The sequence below is a fragment of the Salvelinus namaycush genome, chromosome 29 (genome assembly GCF_016432855.1).
Source record: "Salvelinus namaycush isolate Seneca chromosome 29, SaNama_1.0, whole genome shotgun sequence".
Taxonomy (NCBI): domain Eukaryota; kingdom Metazoa; phylum Chordata; class Actinopteri; order Salmoniformes; family Salmonidae; genus Salvelinus; species Salvelinus namaycush.
The window spans coordinates 19,429,494-19,456,718 of record NC_052335.1 but is presented as its reverse complement, the minus strand read 5'-3'; the positions used below and the strand labels follow the sequence as shown (position 1 = coordinate 19,456,718).

At 43.6% G+C, this 27,225-nt stretch overlaps 2 protein-coding genes and 1 pseudogene across 2 annotated transcripts; 2 read left to right on the top strand and 1 right to left on the bottom strand.

Moving 5' to 3' along the window:
• Positions 1-147: 147 nt before the first annotated feature.
• On the top strand, positions 148-3,978 carry LOC120024498 (lymphokine-activated killer T-cell-originated protein kinase homolog). The gene is made up of 7 exons (XM_038968758.1): positions 148-222; positions 538-728; positions 814-953; positions 1,121-1,290; positions 1,895-2,024; positions 3,017-3,190; positions 3,408-3,978. The coding sequence occupies exons 2-7, from the start codon at positions 550-552 to the stop codon at positions 3,635-3,637; spliced, it is 1,023 nt and encodes a 340-aa protein (XP_038824686.1). The 5' UTR covers positions 148-222; positions 538-549; the 3' UTR covers positions 3,638-3,978.
• A 437-nt stretch (positions 3,979-4,415) lies between these two features.
• LOC120024127 (N-acetyltransferase ESCO2-like) lies at positions 4,416-10,130 on the bottom strand. The gene is made up of 11 exons (XM_038968277.1): positions 10,043-10,130; positions 9,371-9,409; positions 8,377-9,259; positions 8,160-8,247; positions 8,002-8,065; positions 7,690-7,840; positions 7,451-7,582; positions 7,161-7,250; positions 5,870-6,013; positions 5,200-5,384; positions 4,416-4,994 (listed from the first exon to the last, which is right to left on the bottom strand). The coding sequence occupies exons 2-11, from the start codon at positions 9,394-9,396 to the stop codon at positions 4,862-4,864; spliced, it is 1,896 nt and encodes a 631-aa protein (XP_038824205.1). The 5' UTR covers positions 9,397-9,409; positions 10,043-10,130; the 3' UTR covers positions 4,416-4,861.
• Positions 10,131-10,226: 96 nt separating this feature from the next.
• On the top strand, positions 10,227-19,953 carry LOC120024128 (annotated as a pseudogene).
• The last annotated feature ends 7,272 nt before the right edge of the window (positions 19,954-27,225 follow it).

Sequence of the window (27,225 nt, the reverse complement as noted above, 5' to 3'; positions counted from 1 at the left end):
CGGAACACATTTCGGTTGAATACATTCAATTGTGCAACTGACTAGGTATCCACTTTCCCTTTTCATTACATATTTTAAAAACGCTTTTTAATTTGACAGACGTGCCGTTTGTCCTTCTAGCGCGCCTGTACTTGACCCACGTAAACAATTTTTGAACGAAGACTGGGCGCGTTTTCTGCAGGTTTTGGGATGAAGACATAGCTAGCTGCAAGACAGAAATTGGTAAGAAATAATAATCTGTGAATTTATCCCATTATGCTGTAGCTACATAAAACGATCATAATCGCACGTTTGAGTAAATTAGCATGATCGCTAACTTTGGGTCCCTGCGATAACGTTAGATCACTGACGGTTGTTGAAGTTAGCCTAGCCCAATATGTAACTTACTGTTAAGGCATTACCGTCGATGAATGGGGGAAAAAGTTCGCCTAGATCAGTGGCCTAGCCCTAGATAACACGTTAGCTAGCCAGTCAGCTGTGCTAGCATTGAACGATTATTTTACATCTGTCACATCTCTTTTACATCTCTATTCACAGATCTATAAAATAATGGATTCCACTATTGCCAATGATGTGAATGGATTCAAGACGCCCTGCAAACCAGACAGGGTGAAGAGCCTTCTCTCTGGTAGCACTGCCAGTCCTAGAACTCCCATAACCATCCCTGCCTCCCCTTTCATGAAGAAACTGGGATGTGGAACTGGGGTGAATGTGTATCTTATGAACAGGTTTGTTTTGTTTAGCTTCTTCAATGTCACCCATGGTTTTGGTGTGTCACGAGTCATGACCATGTTCCCATGTGCTCGTTTTTTTAGTTGGTAAACTGAACCTGTCTCCATGGGCTGTCAAAAAGATCAACAACAAATGTGCCTCAAAGCAGGTGGGTGTCTACCAGAGACGACTCTGTGACGAGGCAAATATCCTGAAAGGTCTGCAGCACCCAAACATTGTTGGTAAGAATGAATTATATATATTTTTTTTTACAGTGTAATGACCTTCTATACTCTACATGAAAAGAGCTACTGTACTTGTACATATTATAAAGATTGTGTTGAACAAATCCCAGTCCATGCAATATTTGGTTCTTGATATCCGTATTAACAGCCATATGATTTGACAGGATTCCGTGCCTTCACCACTGCCAATGATGGCTCTAAGTGCCTGGCCATGGAGTATGGTGGGGAGAAGTCCCTGAATGACCTGATAGAGTGGAGAAGAGAGGAGGGCCTGAAGGCTTATCCAGCCGCCACCATTGAGAAAGTGGCCTTGCATGTGGCGCGTGGCCTACAGGTAACCTCATACTCATCTTTTGAACCCAGTTTACACCTGGTCTAGGTCCGGAAGGGGTGTGTAATTGAAAGTGCTTGTAAACAGAAAGCTGTAATACCAGGAGTACTGTAAACTGTATAGGTTTTGATGTGATTATCCAGATAGGCTAATTGATATGGATGGGCTTTATTCATTTCTCATGCTTTGGGGCAGTCGGTCATGTAAGCAAATGTAATTGAAGATTGCTTTTGTACATTTTCCCCAACTCAATCCTCCTCTGATTTGAATACAGACATGTGGTGAAGGGTCTTTGAGTTTCTCCTTAATTGGTTATTACAAAAACAATTTCAGGTTCACGATTTCAAATGTTCTGTAATCCCCTGAGGGGGTGTTTTTTTAAGTGTCACTAGATTCATTGCCTAACTATGACCAAATAAACTTTAAAAGCCACCATGAAAATCCCCTTAAATATCAATTATGTTCCTGTTTTCTTTCCCTCTCATTGTTCCCAGATGCTTCATGTTATTCCATCTTTTAATGTGAGTCAAACACATGACTGTACAATTGTTATAGAAATATAGGAAGGAAACACTGAAATGTATATATTTTTTCCCACTTTCTCCAGTACCTTCACAACGAGAAGAAGCTATTACATGGCGACATGAAGTCTTGCAATGTTGTCATCAAGGGTGACTTTGAGACTGTCAAAATCTGCGATGTGGGAGTCTCCTTGCAGTTGGATGAGAATATGAAAGGTAGATGTCAGCATCTGAGCTGAATACATGCACTTAAACACTGGGGAAAATAGGCATTACTTGGTATTTTAGTCGTTAGGCCTCGTTTCCCCATGTTGTCAGACAACCTGCCCTTTTCACTGTTAGTGTGAACCTGAGAAATTAGTCTGGTGTAAACACTGATTAGACTTTAACAAAGTGCAATCCTACTAGCCTGGTTTAGGACTCTGGGAGTAATGCCAAACATCTGTTGTTCCTGCAAAGTAGCCTGTAGATGATTTTCACAATGTTGCACGCACTCATGTCATGAGCCTAATGGAACGAATGCCAAGGACTTTCTCATAAACACAGCCTGGGAATTCATGGTAGTGATGCTGTAGGGAGGGGTATAGAGTAACAAACATGTACAGGTGGTTTGCCATGTACACAATGCCTGTTTTCATGAGGTCATGGAACCTCTCAATGAAAAAGGCACAATCAATACAAGTTTATGTATTCTTGTATTTCAGAAATAGGCTGTAGGCCTAGGCAAAGGTGAATCATTCCGGGTGTCAACAAGTGAAATGCAATAAGAGTTTAGTTTACTTCAAACCAAATGCAGAAGAGCTAGAACATTGTTTAATGCATATTAATACTTTTATATAGACAAAAATTGGTAATAGTTTCACCCTTTCATGCAGCTTGCTTGTAAATGCTTTGAGCAATGTGTGATTAATTATAGTTAAGAGATGTTAACACTGGCAAGAAATGAAAGGGGATCAAAAATGTTTACAATACCTCAATTTCTGTTACTTAGGCTTCAAAGCAAATACATTCCTCTTTATTCTTCAATAGTTTCTTAAACATGTTCCCAACTTTAAGATCTTTAAATTCTATTTTGGGATTTTCTGAGAACCACAAATACTCACAAATAAACCGTTGGTCAAATGTAAGAACGCCCAATATGCCTAAAAACCCTGGCTTCAATCACTGTATAACGTGTTTAAACCTATTCCTGTTTCTGCCTCTCTCAGTGAGTAACCCCAAAGCAGAGTACGTTGGCACTGAGCCGTGGAAGCCCAAGGAGGCTCTGGAAGAGGGAGGCGTGATCACGGACAAGGCAGACATCTTTGCCTACGGACTGACCCTGTGGGAGATGATGACTCTGGCCATGCCTCACTTGGAGATGGAGAACAGTGAGGAGGAGGGTAAGGAGAGTTCTCATACTCTGGCTGTATTTGAATCTAGAGTTCTTTTTAAAAGGCTATTTCCCTTACGTTAACTTGTTTTAGATAATTATTTCATAAGATCTGAGATTTGTCACTCTTTGACAAATGTTTGTCCCATAAGTTCTGTCCAACAATATCACTTGCTCAATGATTGTTAAAGTAATTTTACAATAAACTTTTATATTTACCCTTTTAGATGTCTCAATGGACGAGGATGACTTTGAGGATGCCTACTATGAGAAGTTGGGCACCCGACCGGCGCTGGACTCTGAGAGTCTTGGGGGAGCCTACCAGAGAATGGTGGAGCTGTTCTGGCTCTGCACGGAGGAGAATCCACAGAAACGCCCCTCAGCTACCCAAATAGTTCAGGTTCTGGAGTCCAACATGCAGGCGGACAACAAAAACAATGTCATTGTCATAGACTGATCAGTTAGACTAGTCTCATCTCATTCAAACCATACTGTAATGTTGGCTAGTCTTGTTTTCGTATCCAGAAACCTTTCCGGTTTGCCTTGACTTGTATGTATGCAATATCCTGTCCTGTACTCTTCTCAGGTGAAATGTAGTAAATAAAATGTCTCAGTAAATTGATATGAAACAATTTAAGGAAGCCGCTTTTCTAAAGACTAATACTTCAGCATTTTAGTAGTGTCATGTGTAGCCATGTGTTCATGTCAAATTGATGTGCAGCACAATCTGAAACTGAACGTGTAATGTAAAATAGATGAAGGAATTTTCAGCTAAAACAGGTTGTTAATGATCATGCAATTAAATTAATATGCTTAATGCTCATCTTCATTAAGACTAGTCTGATTGAAATGGTATCTGAACACATGCACAAAGCTTGTCTCTCAAATGTTGTGCACAAATGTGTTAGGTGAATGGATTCTCAAAGGAGAAATTATCTGACAGGTGTGGCATACCAAGAAGCTGATTAAACAGCATGAGCATTACACAGGTGCACCTTGTCCTGGGGACAAGGCCACTTTAAAAGGTGCAGTTTTGTTGCAACACATGTCTCAAGTTGAGGGATCGTGCAATAGGCATGTTGACTGTAGAAAAGTCCACCAGATCTGTTTCCAGAGAATGTCAATTTCGCTACCATAAGTCACCTCCGTTTTAGAGAATTTGGCAGTACCAACCGGCCTCACAACCGCAGACCAAATGTAACAACGCCAGCCCAAAATCTTTGAATGTTGTGTTTATATTTTTGCTCAGTACAGATATTTAGCTCACAATGCATTTCTGTAAGTAGCATCAGCACATAACAGTTAGTTCTATTGCTGACAAACTACTCTACCCAAAATGCACCTGTTTTCAATAGAAGACTGCAGCATGACATGTATTTTCCAAGAAATTGTGATTCTGAAGTGTGATAAGAGGTAAAGATTTTATTCAAACTATATACAAGATGTAGAAGAGATCAATCCCCATCTCTTCAAAGTAAGTTACTACATATAGTCCAGTTTAGCATTCTCTATGAAATGGGCTTTAAAATGTGTGATACGAATGATGGATTGCATGTCCATTTAAAAGGGGTTAAAATTCATGAAATGTTAATGACGGTAGTGTGATAATGTAAATGTATATTTTCTTAAGTTTAACACGTACTCATTAAAGGACCAAAATATGTCAAATGTCATTTCAGCCTTAACCAATGAAATTGTAGACCATAAACGCAGGCGTCTCGCAGTACTTTGTGGCGAACAGTTTGCCGTCTGGGGTAGGGTCAGAGAAAGCAATTTCCTCCTTGGTCAGGTGGCCCCCATACATAAAGGAGTTTCTGAAATGACAGAAATACATTCATTAAAATGGCATATGACCTTTCCTGGTTAAATCAGGAATAACTCAATTTATACATCACTGAAACTAATGCACCCTCAAACCAGTAGCTATCCACATTTTCCATTGTTGTGCAGACCACATCCCTTATATTAACATCCATTTATCTCAAGTTAGCACTACCCAACCTGTAATAATTCTCTTACCGGACGGTGTCGAGCATCCTTGTGCCGATGCCCTTCCTACGGGCCAGGCTGAACACCCAGATACGGCTGACCCCACAGATGGCCTTCTCTGGGGTGGTAGAGCAGCACCAGACCCTGTGGTGCTCCATGAAATCCTCCTTGGTCATGTCCTTAGTCTGCTCTGGCTGCTCCAGTACTCTGAAGCCCTGGAAACAAAGGGCAAGATAGCCCAATCATTCATCAGTCACTCAGCTAAATATCCCTGTAAGATAGCAATCCACTCACAAACTACACCTAGTTAGAAAGTGAGAATATCCACTAAGTGTGTTTACAAAGACCTGATTGAAACTCCTCCAGAGTGCTCCCCTATCTGTCATATGTGCTCTGCAATGAGGCATCAGATGACCATCCCGTCACTGGCCCTCATGAATGCAGAGTTGACAGCAGAAATGACCGTGCACTAAAGCTCACGTCTGATTCTATCTGAGCGTATATTTGTTAATTTCTTGATAAATCAAACTTCATCTTTCGCAAGCACGCGACCGGAAAGTAACAGTATCCACAGGCCTTTACGTCACCATAGTCGGGTAAAATACTCCTGATCCATTACTGAAAAACCTACCATGTTTGGAGCGTGACACATTTGAACAGAGCGCAAAAGTTTAGCAGCACCGGAGAAAATATTTTTTACCTGTCGTATGTGCTCTGCAATGAGGCAGCCGACCACCATCCTGTCACTGTTCACAAACAGATAGGTTTTAGCCTGGCTGGGGCAGCTGAGGGACACTTGTTGGAAGCCCAACTCGTTGTCAGCAAGTTGCCTCACATCTTCTGCCTGACAAACATTAAGCATGAACAAGTGGGTTCAGAATTCCATTCACACCAAATGCATGAACACAAACTGATGTGATTGATACAGTTGTGGACAAAAATATTGGCATCCTTGCACTTTTCTTAAATAATTCCCTATTTCTTCTAAAATAAGTTGAAGTTGCAAACTTTAGTTCTCCACACCTCAATATTGCAGAACCAATTTTAGTTTTGTAAACTTAAGTTTACAATTTTAAATTGAGAAAATAAAAGACAAATGGCATGGACAAACTTATTGGCACCCCAGCTAGTACTTGGTTGCATAGCCTTTGGCCAAGATAACTGCCAACAAATGCTTCTGTTCATCAATGAGCTTGCTGAACCATTCTACTAGCAATTTGGCCCACTCTTCAGCAGCAAACTGCTCTAATTCTTCAATGTTTGAGGTTGTGCCCTCCACCAACTGCTGTTTTCAGCGCTCACCATAGGTTATAGATATGACAGAACAGTCCAGCGCTTCTTGAACCAATTCTGTGCTTTTGATGTGTGTTTGGGGTTGTTGTCCGGCTGGAAGACCCACAACCTTCAAAAGAGACCGTTTTTGGACGCTGGATTGAACATTGCAATCCAAAACACCTTGATAATCTGCTGACCAGAGGCAGCTAAGCAACCCCACAGCATTACCGAAACCTTCCCCATGTTTGACTGGAAGGATGGTGATCTTTTCTTTGAATGCTTCATTTCGCCTATGTTTACCAACGGAACACCACTGCTGACCGATGCACAAGAAAGCCTTATTGAACTTCTCAAAAACCCACCTAAATAAGCCTAAATCCTGGGGAAATGTTCTGCGGACCAATTAAACACAATTAGAGCTCTTTGGCAATAAAGATCAGCGTTTACTGACGACCAAATGAAGCATTCAATGAAAATAACATCCCCCCTACAATCAAACAAAGGGGAGGTTTGATAATGCTGTGGGGTTGCTTTGCTGCCTCTGTTACTGGGGGCCATGAATGTGCGCAAGGAGTTTTGTAGACCAATGTTCAACCCAGTGTCCAAAAACTGTCTCTGTTGAAGGTTGTGGGTCTTCCATTTTAGAAGGGAATTATTTAAGAAAAGTGCAAGGGTGTAAATATATTTGTCCGGATTCATAACTATATATACAGTACCTTTCTGACAGCGTATTTTGGATCATCTGGTAGAACCAGAATGATTTTTCCATCCCAGAAATCTGCTACCACCCTCTCTTTCTTCCAGCCCTGGGGACGAGAAGGAAACATTGATTAAGCAGCCGTCGGAAATCAAGAGAGAGTGGTCAGTTACATTTTCGCCCCACTAAACCATGGCAGCGGATTTGGCTAAGCTTTTGTGGGAAAAATAATGAGCCACTCTAAAAGCAACATCCTTAAGGCAACTTGTACACATCAGTGGGAGGGAGGAAATGCCTGGGCGTACGCACCACAAATTTAATACTGTCCAGAAAACGCTTATGGAACTGTGTGTGCTGGAAGTTGTCTTCCAGGCTGTCTGCACTGTAGATCATGCCACAGGACCCACACGTGGTGGCACCAAACTGCTTCTGGCCTGCATCCTGAGGTAAACACAGAGCATTAGCAGAGCTCACAGATGGCAGGGAGAGAGAGGTAACAGTCATCAACATTTCCATCCATTCATCTGTCCATCAAAGGATTTACTTACAATGATGAGTTGATCATCAGCCTCAGCCTGTTTATTCATATCTCTCTTCTTCCTGGCTCTCCTCTCTTTAGCAGCAGAGGGAATGGGGTGACCAAGGGACGAGGGGGTGCTGCAATTCATTGGAGAGGCCTGAGCTGCCTTCCACTGGGGCCTACAGGGAGAAAGGAAACATTATGATAAATGCATATACACTCCTGTATACAGTGTGTGGAGTTACTACTACTTGACCATGTGCGAGACTGTAAATAATTTCATCCCTGGAGGGCAGTAAACCATTTTAGCTGAAAATAAACAGAAGTGGTTTTTGCCTACCTCTTTGATGCAGAGCCAAAGATTGTACACACAGCTGAGGATTCTACAGAATCGGCTAAGGAGTCTAAAGGGGAGAGAGAAATCATAAATAAAAAATACATTTGATTTGAAGTGAAAACATATGAATGATAATTGACCAATGACAAAAAAAAAAATACCTTTGACTGGACTGTTGATACAGGTTAATGGGCTAATATCACTGAGATCAAACACTGCATGAGAGCCTGCATCCGTGATAAAGTCCTCCTACAAACAGTGAAAGAACAATATAATAAAATGTAGTATGTATACACTATGCTTTGCTAATTATTTCCCCACAGGATTAACAGACATTGAGATTCAGGCTAAACACGATTCCAGTGATATACAGCTCACCTGAGTGTTTATTTCTGGGGACCCTGAACATGTGGGAGACAAAGATAAGTTTAACACAATCCTGACATCCTTGGTCATGCCATATTTCTCTGCTATAGCTCTGGGTGACAGGGCCTCGGGTGACTCTGGACTCTTTGGCAAATCCTGGACACTGGGTGGAGACTGCGGCTCTTCCTGCAGTTTCTTCACTACAACAGCACATTGCTTTGGAGATGGGGCTTTTTTTTTTTCTTGTTTTCCCTCTGATGCAAGAACCAGAGCATTTGTTTTCTCAAAACTCAAAGCTGGCTTGGTAGATTTCGGGGCAGACTTTTTGTACATGGAGGCTGGCTTTTTTCCTGTGCTAAAAAAAGCAGCCCCAACAAAGATCTTAGGCTTGGGCTTAGACTTTAAACCTCCGAAGGTCAAGGGGATGCCTTTTTTCGGCTCCACTTGCTTTGTGCTGGTGGGTGCTTTAGGCTTTGAGGAATTGATCAGGCTTGATTTGAAGTTGCCATTTCCCTTTAAGCTAGTCATCATTCTGTGTACAGCGGCCACTTTCTTGACCTTGTTACTGTTAATCATCCTCTTTTTCTCAGCATCCGTCAGTATTCCATACGGATCCACAGTGGTCAGCCTTGGCAGTGATTTGGTCTCATTCAGCATCTTCCTCTCCAGGGGTGTCAGGTACAAAGGTTTGCGTTTACCATAGAAGGACCCTGTAACCACAGCAGGCTGGAATGGAGAGGCTCTCTTCCGAGCAATCTTTAGGGGAGATGGAGCTGGTGATCTCTGAGGGGATGGGCAGTTCTCCTTCTTCTGGTGTCTGGCTGACATCTTCTTTAGTGGAGACTTTCTTTTCAGGGTAGATCCTCCATCCGTGACAGGCCTTTCGGCTGGGAGACTAAAAATGTTGTAGTAGAATAATAAGGATGTTAGTCAATGTTATATGCATGATTGATTGATTAGTAAATGATTTAACACATGACGGACTAATACACATCTTGTAACTCACCTGTGCTTCCTTGTACTAGGCATCATGTTTCTAACTTCACTGGAAGAATAAATAGCATCAGTGTATTAACCATGCGTAATCAGTTACCATAACAACAATAATACATTATAATTGAAATGCAAACATAATGTCATTTAAACATTGAACAGTTATTGTTAAATATCTTGACGCTAAATATTTGTGAAGACAGCAGTCTCTGCCAGCCAGGGTTCAGTGGCTGGGTGAATAATATTTGGCGGGATCATCATGGATTGCTATAAATACCCCGCTACAACACTGTCTGGCAGACATACCTAACGTGAAGTAATCAAACTTGCTAGCAACTTTTCACTAAAAGGTTACTAAACTAATTTTAGCTAGAAGTTGCTAGATACTCGTTGTTGTGCCTGACAGGATTCTTATAAATTAGCTAATTTAGCTTACAGATTTGAAGTGCACACAGGGGTGTATTCATTATGCCTGTTTTGCAACAGAAACCGTTTACGTTTTACTACGACGGTAAGTCCCTCGCAGTTTCGCTCTGTTTGCAGTTCCGATTGATTCTTAAACGGTTACAAAACGTAATGAATACACCCTAACAGTAGCTGACTTGCAAAATCAAAACGTCATGCCATCTAAACACTTTTGCTAACTGACTTTAATCAAATACATTTTTTATTCACAAACACATACCAAGCAGACGTTATCCACAACGTAACAAAGTTAGAAAGTTGTGGAACTGTGGCTTGCTTGCCACAACCAGCGTTCTGTTTCCCCGCGGTTCTTTTACAGACTGTTTTGAATAGCGCGCGCCACTTTGCAAAACAGTTACCCAACATCACTTAAGCGGAAACAGCGACGACTTCCGTGTCAACTTTCAGCACAGTTATCACGAACTTTGTGCTTATCTCGTTATGGTGCACATGTATTTTCAGGTTTGAAAAAGTTGCTTCGATTCATGCAGGATGGTGTTTTACTTCACGAGTGCAGGTGAGTAGCTGATCTTGTCTTTTAGCTGGCTAGCTCGCACATAGTTAGTTAACGTTAGGTAGTTAGCAGTTGAACTAACTAGAGAATCTTCTTGAATCATTTTGTTAACTAGCAACGTTTGATGTCTTGTGAGAGAGCTTTCATGTCACATAATCTCCCTACAGTTTTCAGCCATTAACGTTAGTTTCGCCCACGACTGGCTCATGTGAACTACAATCCCGACGCTGTTTTAACGTTTAGAAACGTCAATAATCATAGTTTGCAATATGGCTTTTGAAACATATGTCCCTTTGATCAGCGAGAAAGACTCCTTCAAATTAAAAAAGACACACTTACTGTAGCAGTTATGCACAGATCCATGTTTGGCTGGCCCAATCCCATCTTCCAGCTGCTCCCCAGAGCACATTTTCCCATCACCCCAGGGTTGACATTTTAGAGCAGACCGATAAGGTTCGTGGGGACCAGGAGACCCTGAGACGGTTCATGCCGCCTCCTCAGGCCCCGGGTCCAAGGCAGACGGACCGTTGCCACCCACCTGCACCTGAACGACGGTGGGGTCCATCTCCTGCCCCATCTCTTCATGCTAAGGGTTGACAGCGGGGAGGGGCACATCGTGAGGTGAAGTAACAGCCTGTTTTTCCCACGGGTCTACCCTGGTTTTTGCAGAGGTACTGGGTAATTTATCCCTCACCGGGTTCCTATTCCTCCAAGCAGGTCACGCTATAAGCTCTCCCAGGGCTTTGGACCCCTGCTCTATGACCTTGTTGGCTTGGCTGAGCTTATGGCTTGTCTTTGTAACAGGTGTGATGGTGTCCACCGTCACCAACATAGGGACGTACCTGGGGGACCCATGCGCTCGGGGTGCCAGAGGAGAGGTGGGCCCTGGCAGGTCACCTGACACACCCTTCCTCGGCCGCTTCTCCCGGTCTCCTTCTCTGGGACGTCTAGCATCTCTACGCGCAGCGCACGTACCTGGCAACCCTGGTTCAGCCTTCTCCTGTCCCTGTTGTCTGGGACACCTTGGCAACTTCTCTTGAGACCGGACCTGCTGTCTCAGGTCGGGGGAACTCTGGCATCCGAGGCCGCACCGCCTCAGTCTGTGGGCTTGGCCACTGAACGGCATCAATGGTCCATGTTAGGACTACAGGAGGGTGTAATGAACACCATGCAGAGCGCAAGGGCGCCGGTTTCAACCGCGGCATACCAGTTGCTCTGGCGGTTGTTCTTTTTATTTTTTTATTTTTATTTCACCTTTATTTAACCAGGTAGGCAAATTGAGAACACGTTCTCATTTACAATTGCGACCTGGCCAAGATAAAGCAAAGCAGTTCGACACATACAAGAACACATAGTTACACATGGAGTAAAACAAACATACAGTCAATAATACAGTGAAAAATAAGTCTATATACAATGTGAGCAAGTGAGGTGAGATAAGGGAGGTGAAGGCAAACAAAATATATATATATATAAATAAAAATATAAAAAAAAGGCCATGGTGGCGAAGTAAATACAATATAGCAAGTAAAAAACACTGGAATGGTTGGTTTGCAGTGGAAGAAAGTGCAAAGTAGAGATAGAAATAATGGGGTGCAAAGGAGCAAAATAAATAAATAAATACAGTAGGTAAAGAGGTAGTTGTTTGGGCTAAATTATAGATGGGCTATATACAGGTGCAGTAATCTATGAGCTGCTCTGACAGCTGGTGCTGTGAGGGAGCTAGTGAGGGAGATAAGTGTTTCCAGTTTCAGAGATTTTTGTAGTTCGTTCCAGTCATTGGCAGCAGAGAACTGGAAGGAGAGGCGGCCAAAGGAAGAATTGGTTTTGGGGGTGACCAGAGAGATATACCTGCTGGAGTGCGTGCTACAGGTAGGTGCTGCTATGGTGACCAGCGAGCTGAGATAAGGGGGGACTTTACCTAGCAGGGTTTTGTAGACCTGGAGCCAGTGGGTTTGGCGACGAGTATGAAGCGAGGGCCAGCCAACGAGAGTGTACAGGTCGCAGTGGTGGGTAGTATATGGGGCTTTGGTGACAAAACGGATGGCACTGTGATAGACTGCATCCAATTTATTGAGTAGGGTTTTGGAGGCTATTTTGTAAATGACATCACCGAAGTCGAGGATTGGTAGGATGGTCAGTTTTACAAGGGTATGTTTGGCAGCATGAGTGAAGGATGCTTTGTTGCGGAATAGGAAGCCAATTCTAGATTTAACTTTGGATTGGAGATGTTTGATGTGAGTCTGGAAGGAGAGTTTACAGTCTAACCAGACACCTAGGTATTTGTAGTTGTCCACATATTCTAAGTCAGAGCCGTCCAGAGTAGTGATGTTGGACAGGCGGGCAGGTGCAGGCAGCGATCGGTTGAAGAGCATGCATTTAGTTTTACTTGTATTTAAGAGCAATTGGAGGCCACGGAAGGAGAGTTGTATGGCATTGAAGCTCGCCTGGAGGGTTGTTAACACAGTGTCAAAAGAAGGGCCAGAAGTATACAGAATAGTGTCGTCTGCGTAGAGGTGGATCAGAGACTCACCAGCAGCAAGAGCGACATCATTGATGTATACAGAGAAGAGAGTCGGTCCAAGAATTGAACCCTGTGGCACCCCCATAGAGACTGCCAGAGGTCCGGACAACAGACCCTCCGATTTGACACACTGAACTCGATCAGAGAAGTAGTTGGTGAACCAGGCGAGGCAATCATTAGAGAAACCAAGGCTGTCGAGTCTGCCGATGAGGATGTGGTGATTGACAGAGTCAAAAGCCTTGGCCAGGTCAATGAATACGGCTGCACAGTATTGTTTCCTATCGATGGCGGTTAAGATATCGTTTATGACCTTGAGCGTGGCTGAGGTGCACCCATGACCAGCTCTGAAACCAGATTGCATAGCAGAGAAGGTATGGTGGGATTCGAAATGGTCGGTAATCTGTTTGTTGACTTGGCTTTCGAAGACCTTAGAAAGGCAGGGTAGGATAGATATAGGTCTGTAGCTGTTTGGGTCAAGAGTGTCCCCCCCTTTGAAGAGGGGGATAACCGCAGCTGCTTTCCAATCTTTGGGAATCTCAGACGACACGAAAGAGAGGTTGAAAAGGCTAGTAATAGGGGTGGCAACAATTTCAGCAGATAGTTTTAGAAAGAAAGGGTCCAGATTATCTAGCCCGGCTGATTTGTAAGGGTCCAGATTTTGCAGCTCTTTCAGAACATCAGCTGACTGTATTTGGGAGAAAGAGAAATGGGGAAGGCGTGGGCGAGTAGCAGAGGGGAGGGCAGTGCTGTTGACCGGGGTAGGGGTAGCCAGGTGGAAAGCATGGCCAGCCGTAGAAAAATGCTTATTGAAATTCTCAATTATAGTGGATTTGTCGGTGGTGACAGTGTTTCCTATCTTCAGTGTAGTTGGAAGCTGGGAGGAGGTGTTCTTATTCTCCATGGACTTTACAGTGTCCCAGAACTTTTTTGAGTTTGTGTTGCAGGAAGCAAATTTCTGCTTGAAAAAGCTAGCCTTGACTTTTCTAACTGGCTGTGTATATTGGTTTCTAGCTTCCCTGAAAAGTTGCATATCACGGGGGCTGTTCGATGCTAATGCAGAACGCCATAGGATGTTTTTCTGTTGGTTAAGTTCTGCTCTTGGTGTACTGGTATTGAGGTTGTGCCCGAGTCATGCGGGGTGCAGTATGTCCTCCAATACCTGTAGTCTTGCTTCGATGAGGGCTTGGCAGCCTCTACACTGAGAGGGTTTTTGGCCGCTATATCTGCCTGCCATGTGGAGTGGATGGAGAAGCCATAGGGGCGCCATCCCTTGATCTCCAGGTTTATGAAAGGGGTTCGTCCCGTGTTTCCAGCTAGGACCCGCTCAATGGCGAGCTGGTATCTGGATGTGGTATTGGCAGGTTTGACAAAGCCGCCTTTCGAACAGTTGGAGTCTGCCTCCCTGAAACACCTCTCTATGAAGGTGGTTTTCTTGGTAGCGATTACTTCCATGAAGAGGGTGGGTGAGCTCCATGCTCTTTCAGTAAGTTTTGAGTGCTACCGAATGGACCCTGGGGGAAAGTGTATATCGCTCCGCCCAAACCCTTCATTCCTCCCGAAGGTTCTGTCAGACAGGCATGTGAACATCCCTTTTTGTCCTGTCTGCTTACGACCCCCGCCTCCCCGGCAGTGGCACCTATGGGGAGCGGACACGGTCAGTGAGAACAACAGACCAGCTCTTTGTTTCACTGGATCATGGATACGATTACGACAGCATACCGCCTGGCTGGCAGGCCACTGCTGGGATCTGTGGTGGCCCATTCAACATGAGATGTGGCTGCGTCCTGGGCTCTACTGAGAGGAGTGCCCCTTGCTGATATCTGTGCTGCGGCCAGCTGGGCTTCCTCTTGCACCTTTGCTAGGTACTATTGGGTAAATGTGGCACCTCCCTCTGCGGTTGGTTCAGCGGTCCTGGGCGTTGCCTCCCCTTCCGGGTACTGTGCCGGGACCCCCCTTCCACATTGACGGCCCCAGCGTCTCGGTCCCGCGCTGGGACTTTGACGCTGGCTGGCCAGGTCCCTCTAGCACCGACTAATCTGGTACGGGTATACCAACATATTGGAGTGATCCAATATAGTGAAACAACTGTAACCAAACGTAACCACAGTTATGTGAGCTATATGGATCACTCCAATCCTCCACGATGCTAGAGGTGCCTTAAAATAAAAATTATGTCGAGAACATGTCGCGGCCATGGGGTCTATATATAGGGGCGGACCCCAGCCGTGACACAGGTGTACACGGGAGTAAATCTGTAAATCTTCACCTCGGATGTATCCCTCTGCCGCAGAGTGATATCAATATATTGGAGTGATCCATATAGCTCACATAACCGTGGTTACATACGTAACCTTCTGTGTACCTAAAAACCAATGAGGAGATGGGAGAGACCGGACTTGCAGCGCGTTGAGTGTCACAAATAGAACAAATTTATATTTTATCGCTTGCCCACGCAGATACTTGCTGACGCCCGTGAGCAATGTGGGTGCAATGATTGAATAACATGTATGTGTACATTTATTTTGCAATGCTCGTACATGAGCGGTGTGGTCAGCATGTTATGCTTCGCGGAGCAGAGCTGTTGTCAAGGAAGTGAGTTTGTGTTTATACAGGACTTCCCGCCTGCTCCCACCTACCATCAACCAATCATGTCAATGGGGAGCTATACTGAGCCCACAGCATTGTTAAAACCGTTTTGGGAGGCGGTGGGCACACAGGACATTGGTACAGAGCTCAATTTGGCCTCTGCGTGCCTCTGGGGCTCTGCAATTGCGTCACACCCTCCTTACGGAGTCTCCGACCACATTTTAATGATCAAGCATAAATTGGCTCTTATGCTTACGCACAGGTTTTCTGAGCACGCTAGATAGCTAATTAGCACATGTGGTCGCTGCTTGTCTGTTTACTTTAAACAAGCGCTGTAACATGGAGATATGATCGTGTGGGAAAACTAACACTATCAAGGTGTGTATCAATTTAAGCTTTTGTTTTTTCAAAATAATTTCTCACTGATATGAAAGATAAGTGCCTTATGCTTCCAAAACCATACCGCAAGTGACGTGTGTTAATGGTAAGATTGAGCGTTGGGGCTCTTAACAACAGTCCCCCTATACAGAAGACTCCTTCGTCCAATGACTCTTGTGTGTAATGGTCATGAGCAAGGGCTCGTGTTAGATTAGCTAGCTAGGCATTAATGATGAATAATCATTATGTGGAGGATGGCAGATTTTTGTCCTATTCTGAGAATGGACTGTTCTGTTATCCACACCCTACTTTGTAGCTAGTAGTGTTTGAGCCAAATTATCCTATTATTTGTTTAATTAGCCCCAAAGCCTTGTTGATATAGCAAATTCGAGCTATTATTTTTATTTTAGTTGTTACTCCTCCCTACACTATCTACATGGGGAAAGACAAATATGAAAGTAAGTAGTTGATCATTTGAAGTGTTTTTCTAGTAACAAACCAAGATTGTTTTAGCAGCATTGCGAGGTAGCAAAGTGACTACCTAGCCAGCAGATACAACACATTTTGCTCACAGCTGCACTAGGGTCGGACAGGCTTCCTGTGTAGAATAAGACACAGAGGAGCCGGCGCGAGACATGGCTGGGAAAACGTACCTCCATCCAGGGATGAGAAATGCGTTGGCCCATTATCTCAACTGTTACACCAGGAAGATTGAATGACTGCTAGTTTTCAAGTAAACTGCCGTTTTCGACCTTGAAGTAGCCATAGCACCCATTATGGAATGGCACGTTGCGTTGAACAATAAAGGAGCTGATTGGCTGGCACTGCAATTCCAAAATGGTTGAGTGGCTTCTGCTACCTAGCACGGGGACAAAAAGGGCAGTTTAATGGAAAACTAGCAGTGGCTTAATCTCAGTGTAACAGTTGGGATAATGGGACAATTCGGAGTACAACACATTTCTCATTCCTGGATTGAGGTACTTTTTCCGAGCCAAATTTCACGCTGGCTCTGCGGTGTCTTAAGGCTTCCGCATGGTTCGGGTTGGCGAACGTAACGAGTGTGATTGCGTACTCCCTTAATAGACCTTAGCCAAAACAGTACTATTTTCAAGCGATCTTCAGATGCCGTAGCCAGTATACACTTCCTCAAAATAGTCAGAATTATTGTAAGTTAACAAATCTGCAGTATTTCTCAAGCGAAAAAATGTGCATGAAAACAAATATCGTTGAATGACAAACACTTAATTGAAGAATCCCTGATGTTGACCAGTGACCGAGGAAGGGGCGTAGACTTCGGCTCAGAACTTTGTCTTGCCTCAAGAAAGAATGTGTGAACGAACAGCCCAAAAAAACCTTCCGACCTGTTTTGGATGGGAAGCATGCAGACTACTTTACTTTACACAGGAGGCATGTCCGACCCTAGTTCAGCTGTAATGAAGTGGGTCGGATCTGACTACACAGCTTACTATCTGCTGCTTTCTCACTATTAGATGAAGATCTCATCAAATATGGATGGCCTGAAGACATTTGGTGATAAACTCATATCTATTTCTTCTTGTAACTCAAACCATGAGATACATTATTGGGATTTGACCATTTGATGAGTCTGACCGTTGGTGGTATGTATACATTACTCTACGTAGTGTTGACAAATATCCACCAGGTGGCCCTAGAGCTAGGCTAATAGTACAGTAGTCCTATATCAGCTAATAGTGCTGTGGTAATATGCATGTCATTGATTATTTTAGTATGGAGGTGTTATTGCTGTTATAATAGTAATTGTATTATTTCCACAGGTTTCATGTGGATAAACTCTCTTCTGCCCATGTGTACCTTAGAATGCCTAAGGGACTGACAATTGAGGATATTCCCAAGGAAGTCTTGATTGACTGTGTACAGCTTGTGAAAAACAACAGCATCCAAGGTAATACATTGAGTGGCCTGGTGAGTTTGATTAGAATAATATAATAGTAATGTATAAACCTCTCCAGGAAACTTTGATATCCTTTTAACTCAGGATGTAAAATGAACAACATCAATGTTGTCTACACACCATGGGCCAGCCTAAAGAAAACAGGGGATATGGATGTAGGCCAAATAGGTTTCCATCGGCACAAGGAGGTCAGTGATTTCTCTCTTCTGGCAAAATGTATCTGTGTAACTTTCGGATCTATTAGGCTATTTTTATAGGTCTCAGCTTTCATTGTTAATATGTTTTTAGTTTCTATTGGTGTTCTATTTTAGTAATATTTATGAAATGATCATGTAGACTATGTCTACTGTTTTGTAGATGAAGATTGTGGCAGTAGAGAAGAAGATTAATGAGATTGTGAACAGGTTGGAGAAACAAAGGATGAGCGATACCCTGATCTGGCAGCAGAGAAAGAGTCGAGACACGGAAGAGAGAAACGAGAAGAAGGCCCAGATACAAGATCTGAAAAAGAAAGATAAAGATGACATAAAAAAGAAAAGAGAGCTGGATGAGCTCAAGTAAGTTCTCTTATCTCTGTCCAACCCTAGCTACATCATCTCTCTTCGTCTGTCATCCCAAAACACTGTGAATAGTCACTTATGTGAATGATAAACTCACGCAGTAATTGTCCATTAATAGGAGTTATTCTTCGCTGATGACGAGTGACAATATGACAACAAATGAGGTGAGTTGATTAACAATCTAAACGGATGTATAGTCTGCTTTTTTCAGAAATAGACTGGCCTATTAATTGGTTATATGACAGTGTGTTGTAATATGACCATTATGTATAAAATGTATAATTGTATCTTTTTCAGGATGGAAATGATTCGGATGACTTCATGTAAAAGGACAACATCGGACATACTCCACCACCTGCAAGTAAACATTGTTGGGTTGGGCCCTCACTGTTATACCGGACAGTGCTTTGACATTGTATATAGATCGATAAACTTGCTACTGTATTTTTGGAACAGTACTCGTGCCAATTTTGCAAAATTTCAGGACTCTCTGAACAGCCTGGTTTCCCGACGCTTCTTGAATTTCAAAGGATAACATTCCAACAGCGTTGATCTCTTGCACTGTACATCCTCTGCTTGACTGACAAGAGGGTAACAACAACCCCTGATTCCTCACACAACTGCTGCCAACGATTTAGTCTTGGGACGGCTATTCCTTACAGGCTCTATGATCTAGTTCAGTATTGTTGCATGTTGACCTAATGATTTGAATTAATATATGATCTCTTGACCAGTATGTCTATGGGTGAAATTAAATTAGTATGTACATTTTTTATTATAATTTACCTGGCTGATGCTGCAGACCTTGTCCTGGCCAGAGGCTGGAGCATGTGAATTGTGTCCTCGTGAATCCATGCATAAGGTTTGTCTTGGATGTTTCTTTGAAATAATTGAAAGATTGCTGACATTGAAAATAAAAATCACCTTGTTTATCAGTGCAAAGTTAAATTTTAAACAAAAACTGAACTGCCCATAAGGTATGTTAATCGCCCAGTTCATTATTGAGACAATATGTTGACATAGCTTTGCTAATGAAGTGGGATGTGTAATGAATGGTTCGAGCTGCTTGAAAGCTGAGAGAATGGGTACCACCAGCTTTCTCTTTCCTGGGTGATCAGAGCTGGGATTGAATTGCCACATGCTGGTTTTTCAGTATAAAGTGTGACATCTCTATTTCTCAATGCTGTGTGTGGATGCAGCTGTGGGTGACCTCTGGTCCACATCAAAACAGACTGAAACGCATGGAGCAGGTTGAGGCACGAGTGTGTCCGACTTAATTATTCTGGATGACTTGTGTTTCATTTGACATCTGCGTAAACAATTTCACTCCAAACAACCTCTAAAAGCAGAATAAAAGGCCTTTGTTTCAATCTGCATGTAATTTGCTTGCCACTACATGAATAAGACTGGGTTATTCTCAGTGACAGGATGTCATATGTAACTATAGGCCCCGGTCTGTGTTTATCAACCAACTGTTGACTATGCTTATGTCACATGCCAGTATTATTTCAAGGACTGGAACATGGTGTACAGATGTCATATGTTTTCCATGAAGGTTGTTTCATGGATGAGGTATTTAGATATTTTTCAAGTTATCAACTGTTGAATAAAGGCATGCTGTTGAAGTTATAGGTGACCTGACAGCTAGTTGTGTGTTTAAAAAAGGATCTTATCACAACAAGCATACGTGGGGCATCTCATGTTTTAGTTCTGATTAGAAGTAGCCTACATTGTATCGTTCCTGGAGAAACTGACCTACTGTAACGTGTTAGAAGACCCTAGGTAACACTTACAGTACATTACCACATGGGATCCTGTATGATTGATGAGTGATTATGGTTTGGTTGGTTAATAATGGCATTTGTGGTGCTGCCATCGGTAACCCTTTCTAAAGAGATTTACTGCTTGGGTAGCATCAACTTGAGCTGTATTACTGTAAAAAGAAGCCAAAGTCGTATACTTTTGAAGTATTGTGGCAGTTCAGTTGCTCCTTTGCAAGGGAGTCATTGAGAGTTCAGCCAGAATTCCATATTCTGGTCTCATTTTATTAGTTCTGTTCTATGAGTCAATCCCAGAAGAGGTCCCAGTTATTTCTGTAATGAGATTTACATAGATGTACCTCTATGAAAGAAAAATCATGTTACACCCATTGTAACAACATGAAACCTAATATTTACTTACATTTACCTTTGTGTTATTTCACATTTTGGGATTTCATTTTCTTTAGGACCACTAGATGGCAGATTGTTGCGTGTTTCAGGTGCATGTCTAATATGGACCAATAGCTGTACTAAATATCCCAGTTATAATCTCCTCTTTGGTCACTCTGACATGTTAAGGGGCAGTTAGATGTTTAAAAAAATGCCCACCCCTCCCAAATGTAAAAAAAACAACAACAAAGACCCCCCCCTACTGTAAAAATGTGCACACCCTCCCCCCTCATTGAATTAACTCAAAATAAGGTTTATAACCACATATAATAACTGTAGCGACCTTGTGTTTATAAACGTGGATATAAACTTTGCCACTTAAGCATGCAGAAGGCTCACTCTCCCTGCCTGTTTCATTTACACTACTATCGGAGCTGGCTGCAGACAATGATCAGCCTATGCAAAGAATTTTCCACCAAGTTTCAGTGCCAATGCACCACACAACCAATAAGAAAAGCATACAGACTTCGGGTGCTTCAATATCATGGTTTATGTTTTCAACACCACAATCAAATAGACTATGTCAATGTCCACAAACAGATGTTGGTGAAAGTCTAGATTTGAAATAAAATGTCACTAATTACTGTTTCAAACCATTTGTGAGATATTTTACCTAATGGTGGCACTCTTAAGAATGCGGGGGATTCTTATGACATTGCCTGTACAGGGCCCAGAACAGTTTAACAGGTTAAATTACAAATATTTACGCTATATTGAAGCGTTAGGCTCTAGGTGCACGAGGAATAGCCTCACGGATTGGAGACGAGCCAGAGCCTGTTAAGCTTTCCTGAAGAACTGGGAGCATATGTGGCCACAATATTATAGGACAACTTGGGAGAGTGATGATCTGATAAACTGGAGAGTAGACCCACAACTGATCAGAATGGAACAAAATGACTTGGGAGAGTGATGATCTGATAAACTGGAGAGTAAACCCACAACTGATCAGAATGGAACAAAACGACTTGGGAGAGTGATGATCTGATAAACTGGAGAGTAGACCCACAACTGATCAGAATGGAACAAAACGACTTGGGAGAGTGATGATCTGATAAACTGGAGAGTAAACCCACAACTGATCAGAATGGAACAAAACGACTTGGGAGAGTGATGATCTGATAAACTGGAGAGTAGACCCACAACTGATCAGAATGGAACTAAACGACTTGGGAGAGTGATGATCTGATAAACTGGAGAGTAGACCCACAACTGATCAGAATGGAACAAAACGACTTGGGAGAGTGATGATCTGATCAACTGGAGAGTAGACCCACAACTGATCAGAATGGAACTAAACGACTTGGGAGAGTGATGATCTGATAAACTGGAGAGTAGACCCACAACTGATCAGAATGGAACAAAACGACTTGGGAGAGTGATGATCTGATAAACTGGAGAGTAGACCCACAACTGATCAGAATGGAACTAAACGACTTGGGAGAGTGATGATCTGATAAACTGGAGAGTAGACCCACAACTGATCAGAATGGTACAGGGCTTTTGCGCCATTATTCAAATGACATTTTCACCGTAGCCTAGAATTTTCTCACTTGAAAACAATAATGCAATTATTCATTGCATTGTGGTGTTGTAGGCTAGTCTAGGTATAATAATTGTATTGTCCTTAAACAAGATCAATAGGGGAGTATTTTGAGTGGGGTGTCTCATGTCTTCACTGTTCTTTCTTGCGTACTGAGGCACTTGGCCTCTCCGCTGCCTATCAGCTATTCCTATTTGTTGTGGATATATATAGAAAATTGATGCAACTTTGAATGATTTTATGTGAGGTATGATTGCTAGCTAGCCTATTGAGGAACTCGACAAACAATCCACCTACCACTATTGTCACTATGAATGGTGGATAGAGGGCAGGATAGACAGACTGGTATAGTGACCTCTGTTATAGTAATAGTTAGCACGCGGAAAAGCGTAGATCGGGAGGCAGAGCTGCTGAGTCCAGGGCATATGGTGGATCAGCTCAGACCCCAGGAGCAGGAATACACAGTGTCCCTGGGACAGGACACTGGGGGGTGAAGTCTGGGTGGTCGCTCCCGATGAGGTTTGCTGTGTCCCCAGTCACGTCGGGGGTTGAGTCCAGCGGCAGCAGGACCAGGACTGGAGCTGGGTCAGGTGGTGCATGTTGGGCAGGGGCATCCTGGACACCCCGAATGGGACCCAGAGCTGTTACTGGGTCAGTTTTGGCTGTATTGTCAGCAGCTGGTGACTGGTGTGGCTGAACCCAGGTCAGGGCTGGACCGGTCATCGGAGGTAGCAGCAGACCGGTTCGGTGCTGCTGGAGGGTCCCCTAGTGCAGGGACAGGCAGAGAGTTAGAGGCAGACAGGTAGTTCTGGATGGTGATGATCTGGTGGCAGTGAGGAATAGGGTCCAGTCAGCAACATAGGCTCACTACCGTGTGGCATAGGCCATCTTAGCGGGGGGAGAGGGTTCCAGCAGTGGAGGGGGGATCGGGAATGACATCTGGTTTGGGTCTCCATAGCAGGCAACTCCTGAGGACCAGCGTCGGCCGAGGACATGACATGTCCCTGCCCGATCTCAGTCGCAGCCATGCCTGACAACGGTGCTGGGGCTGGAGAGGCAATATAGTCAAAACCAATGGTCACAGTCACACCTGGGAAAGAGGCCGGGCCCTAAGAGACAACCCCTTGCTACTGTCCTCCATATGACTGTCCCATGCTCTCCTCTGCCACCCTCTGGAGAGGGCTCCCCTGACAGGAGGAATCCTGGGATCTGGTCCTCTGCTGCACAATGCAAAGAAGACTCTATATTCTGCTCAATATGGGCAAAACGTGTACTCCATACAATGTAGGCAGTGATGACCACGGTGCTGCAACTCCCTGGTACTCCAGTGTAGAAGTATAATCCACCCGCTTGGTTGTTGGGGATGTGGCCCCACCTGGTGCTGAGTAGTATCCCACAGGTGGAGTAGAGGGGCCATAGGCTCCAGAGAGGGGGTATAATCCACATGGTAGTTGTCCACTGGATACCTCAGAGCCATACTCCACTGGACCGAAGGTGGGCAGTGTGGAAAGTACCCTGTGTGGTCTCTGTGGGGCCCCATATTGTAATGGTGTCAGCAAAGTCACAAATCCATGAAAGAGAGCGACCCGGCTCTACGTATTTTACTTGTTTGTGACTCACTGACACCGCCCACATTTAGAGGGGAATAAAGCAGCCCAGAGTTAACACACAGGAACTTTATTTAAACACACTGAGGAAGATGAATTTGGGCATGAAAAGTGGGAAAGGTTGTAGAATAGTAGTGGTTCTGTAATGGACAGAAACAGAGGTAGTGAATAAACACATACTGAATAAAGACACAAAGGCACAGATACAGAATCTTACAGAATTGTATAGGGACTGTATAGATTGGTATAGAGGACTGTATAGATTGGTATAGAGGACTGTATAGATTGCTAAAGCCACTTGCAGAGTATTACACCACACAGTAAACTCAGAGGGGCAACATGCAATAGTACTAACTGACCATGAAGAACAATATACAGTGTCACACAACTCACTTTGGGCACGTACTCCATCCCACAAGTCCAGAGATGCGAGTGAGTCCAGTTGTTGATGGGCAGAGACCAAGATGTTGCTTTTTGCCACTGCTTGAGGGAGACTGCAAGTGTTGTGTGCCCTGCAGAGTCAAGAGGATGGGCAGATGTCCAGCCCCCTAGTAACCTCCTGAACAACCTATCAGGGCACAGGTCATTCAGGTCAAAGAGAGTTTGAGAGGCATGTTTAGGGACCTCTAGACTCTCAGGCAACAACGTTGTGAGGTGCTGATAACAGTCACCGGCAGGGAAATTGTAACAGCCAAAACCCCTTGATATAGACGCATGCAAGCAGATGAGGAAATTTGGCTAGGATGGAAGAAATTATGAAGTAAAAGCTACATTTCGAACTGTCCCTAAGTGGTATAATTTGTCATTCATTGATTTGATTTGATCAATAATCAAACTTGATGTCGCCTACAGATTTGTTTGGTCAATGTGTCTCTTCAATATTATCTCACAGAGACATGTGGCTATAGGCCTATGTTTTCCTCATGCACTGCAAGTCGGCATTTCCATTTATTTTTTTTAACGCTTGTCTTGTTTTGTCATAAATGAGTAGGTTGTGTTAATTCAGACAAGAAGATAAAAGCAAATTGGTGTCTGGTTTTCCTACTGGAGAACTTTTTTTTCTGTTTGTGACTGACAAAACAAGGAATTTTGGTGGATAATTAGTTCGTGTCTGGAGCCTGTCTTTTGTGGAGAAAAACAACTTTTTTGGTGGGGAAAATGTAATTTGCGGGGGAGGCAAAGGTTACCCAAATCAAACAAAATAATAGTTTGGCAGTGACATTCTGAAAGTAAAGCACTAACCAGGACAAATGAGGACAGACTACCAGGGACCATATCCAGTTCTGTCACAATAGTTTAATTTCATATTTATGAGAAAAACAGCAAATATCCTGCCAAAGGCCCTATGTTTCCCACACCTTTGGATTCAGTGCTCAGAGCTCTTTTCCCAAACTGAACTTTTACTTCAAGACCCTGAAGGTAGACCTAAATCCCTTACAAAGCTTTTTCAGGTCTGAATCTACTGTTTTTCCCACAGTACATTTAAGAGGGTACATTTCAGAAGAGCTAGCCTACACAATATAGAGATGGCACACAAAAGTGATGGAGGCCTGTCCTGAACATAAAACGAAGGAGTTATTCTGCGGAGGAGGGCGTCAGCTATGCTGGCAGGACATAAGGCCACGATGGAAAGAAGGGCCTCTGAATGCTGCCACCTCTGATGGTCCTCTCCATATGGAGACGTCAGGTTTTTGTGTTTATTGGAAATATGCAGTCATCCCCTCCAGGAGCCCATAGCATGACCCTGCCAGAGCTCAAGCTTCATCTCCATCCCAGCCCAATTCTCACAGAACCCAAGCACAGTGCAGCGTTGGGGTGAAGAGTGGAAACCTGGCTCTGCTAATAATGACCAGAGAGAGCGTGGGAGCAAATTGTTCTTCATTTGCTTCGGTGCCGTACGGTAGTGAGGCAGATGCTTATGTGCTTTATGGCTGAGATTTAGGGCTGGTGGTTTTCCGGACCTAGATTAACCCTGTTCCTGGACAGAAAAAGCATTTTCCATGGGGATTATCATAAACTGGGTCCAGGATACCGGCCCATACAGTACATGTATTCAAATACTGTACTGCTTTACCACAGTGGGGCCTATTCTCAGCATGGAGCTCCCAACTCCTGCCCCTGTGGCCCGTTTGTATAACTCCTACCCTAAACATTTCTGCTTTGTGGATGTATTGGCATCAATTTAACGCTATAGCTAGGCAGTTCTGTCATTTCCTGTTTAGAGAGAGAGGAGAAAAGTTTCCCTAACTGTGGCTGGGGAGCCCATGGTGGCTTCTGTCAGCTATGCTTTACGCCCGTGCTGGTCATAATAACATATTCCTGTGGGTGACAGGGCAGAGGCGGGAGCCGGGAGGACCACACACCTCCACGTATAGAGGGTCTGACTCTGGAGGGCAGACTGAACTGTACCAACTAGTACCGACCCGACCAGCTGGAGCCTCCAACAAAAGCAAACAAGGCTGTAAAATGCTGAGTGGGGTTGCTGTCCTTGGAAAGGAACCCCTCTGGTGTAAGGAAACATGGCCTGCACATGGGGGGTGATTTGAGCACCCCCACAACAAGATGGACTGTGTTTCTCCACGGATGACCACTGTGTGTAAACTACCCAGGCAGGGTATAAAGGTCAGGGCTCGGTGCGTATACGTCAATTACCTACTATTACCAAGCCTCTTTCTTTGTATTTGTGCATGATTGTTTGCATGTATGCAAGCAAGCACAGCTATTCTGAGATTGTGTTCATGTTTTTTGTGCATGTAAGGGATTTTACATTTAATCCACGGGGCACACGCAAGTTTAATCAATGTTTATACCTCATTTCAATGAAATTAGGGTGAGCCCATGTGGAATAGACAAATTGACATCTGACACCAATGGGAACATGTTTTATTTGTTTATATCCTTTGTAATTTCTTGATATTTATATTTATTCCAAAAGCTTTTGCCTTCACAGCTGCCATCAAACAGAACCCATCTCACTATCTGAGAGGATTGTACCATATTTGGGCATCAGATTTCATAACATTAGTCATCCCTGAAAGGGCCCAGTTACAAGCAGAGTTCCCTGTGCATTTACCGTCAGCACATTTCACCACGCCAGCAGCAGAATATAGGCATCTCTAATCTGTGCACCAGCAGGATGGCCATCTCACCTACCCAACCTGCACCTCTCACAGGACAACAACAAGGATTCCTCCAGCTCCTCTCACCCATCCATGAGGCTTTTCTGAGCCAACAGTTAAATTACCTCAATAAAACGTATTTATGCATTGATGTATTTTCCGTCCTTCAATAAATGCTGTATTTCAGATATTTTAATGAGAGGAACTCAGTTAGTGTCATTTTTACAGACTTGGTTCAGAGCATTGCCTTTCTGGATCAAAAACTGGATGCATTTATTCACATATTTGCACATTTTGAGACGATAGCAGCAATCACTCCAACCAGCCCAGAATAATGAGATCTAATGCTGAGCAACAACCCCAGCATCCTCTATCTTTTATTATGTAGGAGTGCATATTTTAATAATGACTGTTTAGTTTTGATGTTGGGGG

Coding starts and splice junctions, on each gene's coding strand:
- LOC120024127 (XM_038968277.1), bottom strand. CDS start 9,396: ATGATGCCTAGTACAAGGAAGCACAG. Junction 7,841..8,001: donor TTTGGCTCTGCATCAAAGAG/GTAGGCAAAAAC, acceptor TTCTCCCTGTAG/GCCCCAGTGGAAGGCAGCTC. Junction 7,583..7,689: donor CTGATGATCAACTCATCATT/GTAAGTAAATCC, acceptor TGTTTACCTCAG/GATGCAGGCCAGAAGCAGTT.
- LOC120024498 (XM_038968758.1), top strand. CDS start 550: ATGGATTCCACTATTGCCAATGATGTGAATGGATTCAAGACGCCCTGC. Junction 729..813: donor AATGTGTATCTTATGAACAG/GTTTGTTTTGTT, acceptor GCTCGTTTTTTT/AGTTGGTAAACTGAACCTGT. Junction 3,191..3,407: donor GGAGAACAGTGAGGAGGAGG/GTAAGGAGAGTT, acceptor TTACCCTTTTAG/ATGTCTCAATGGACGAGGAT.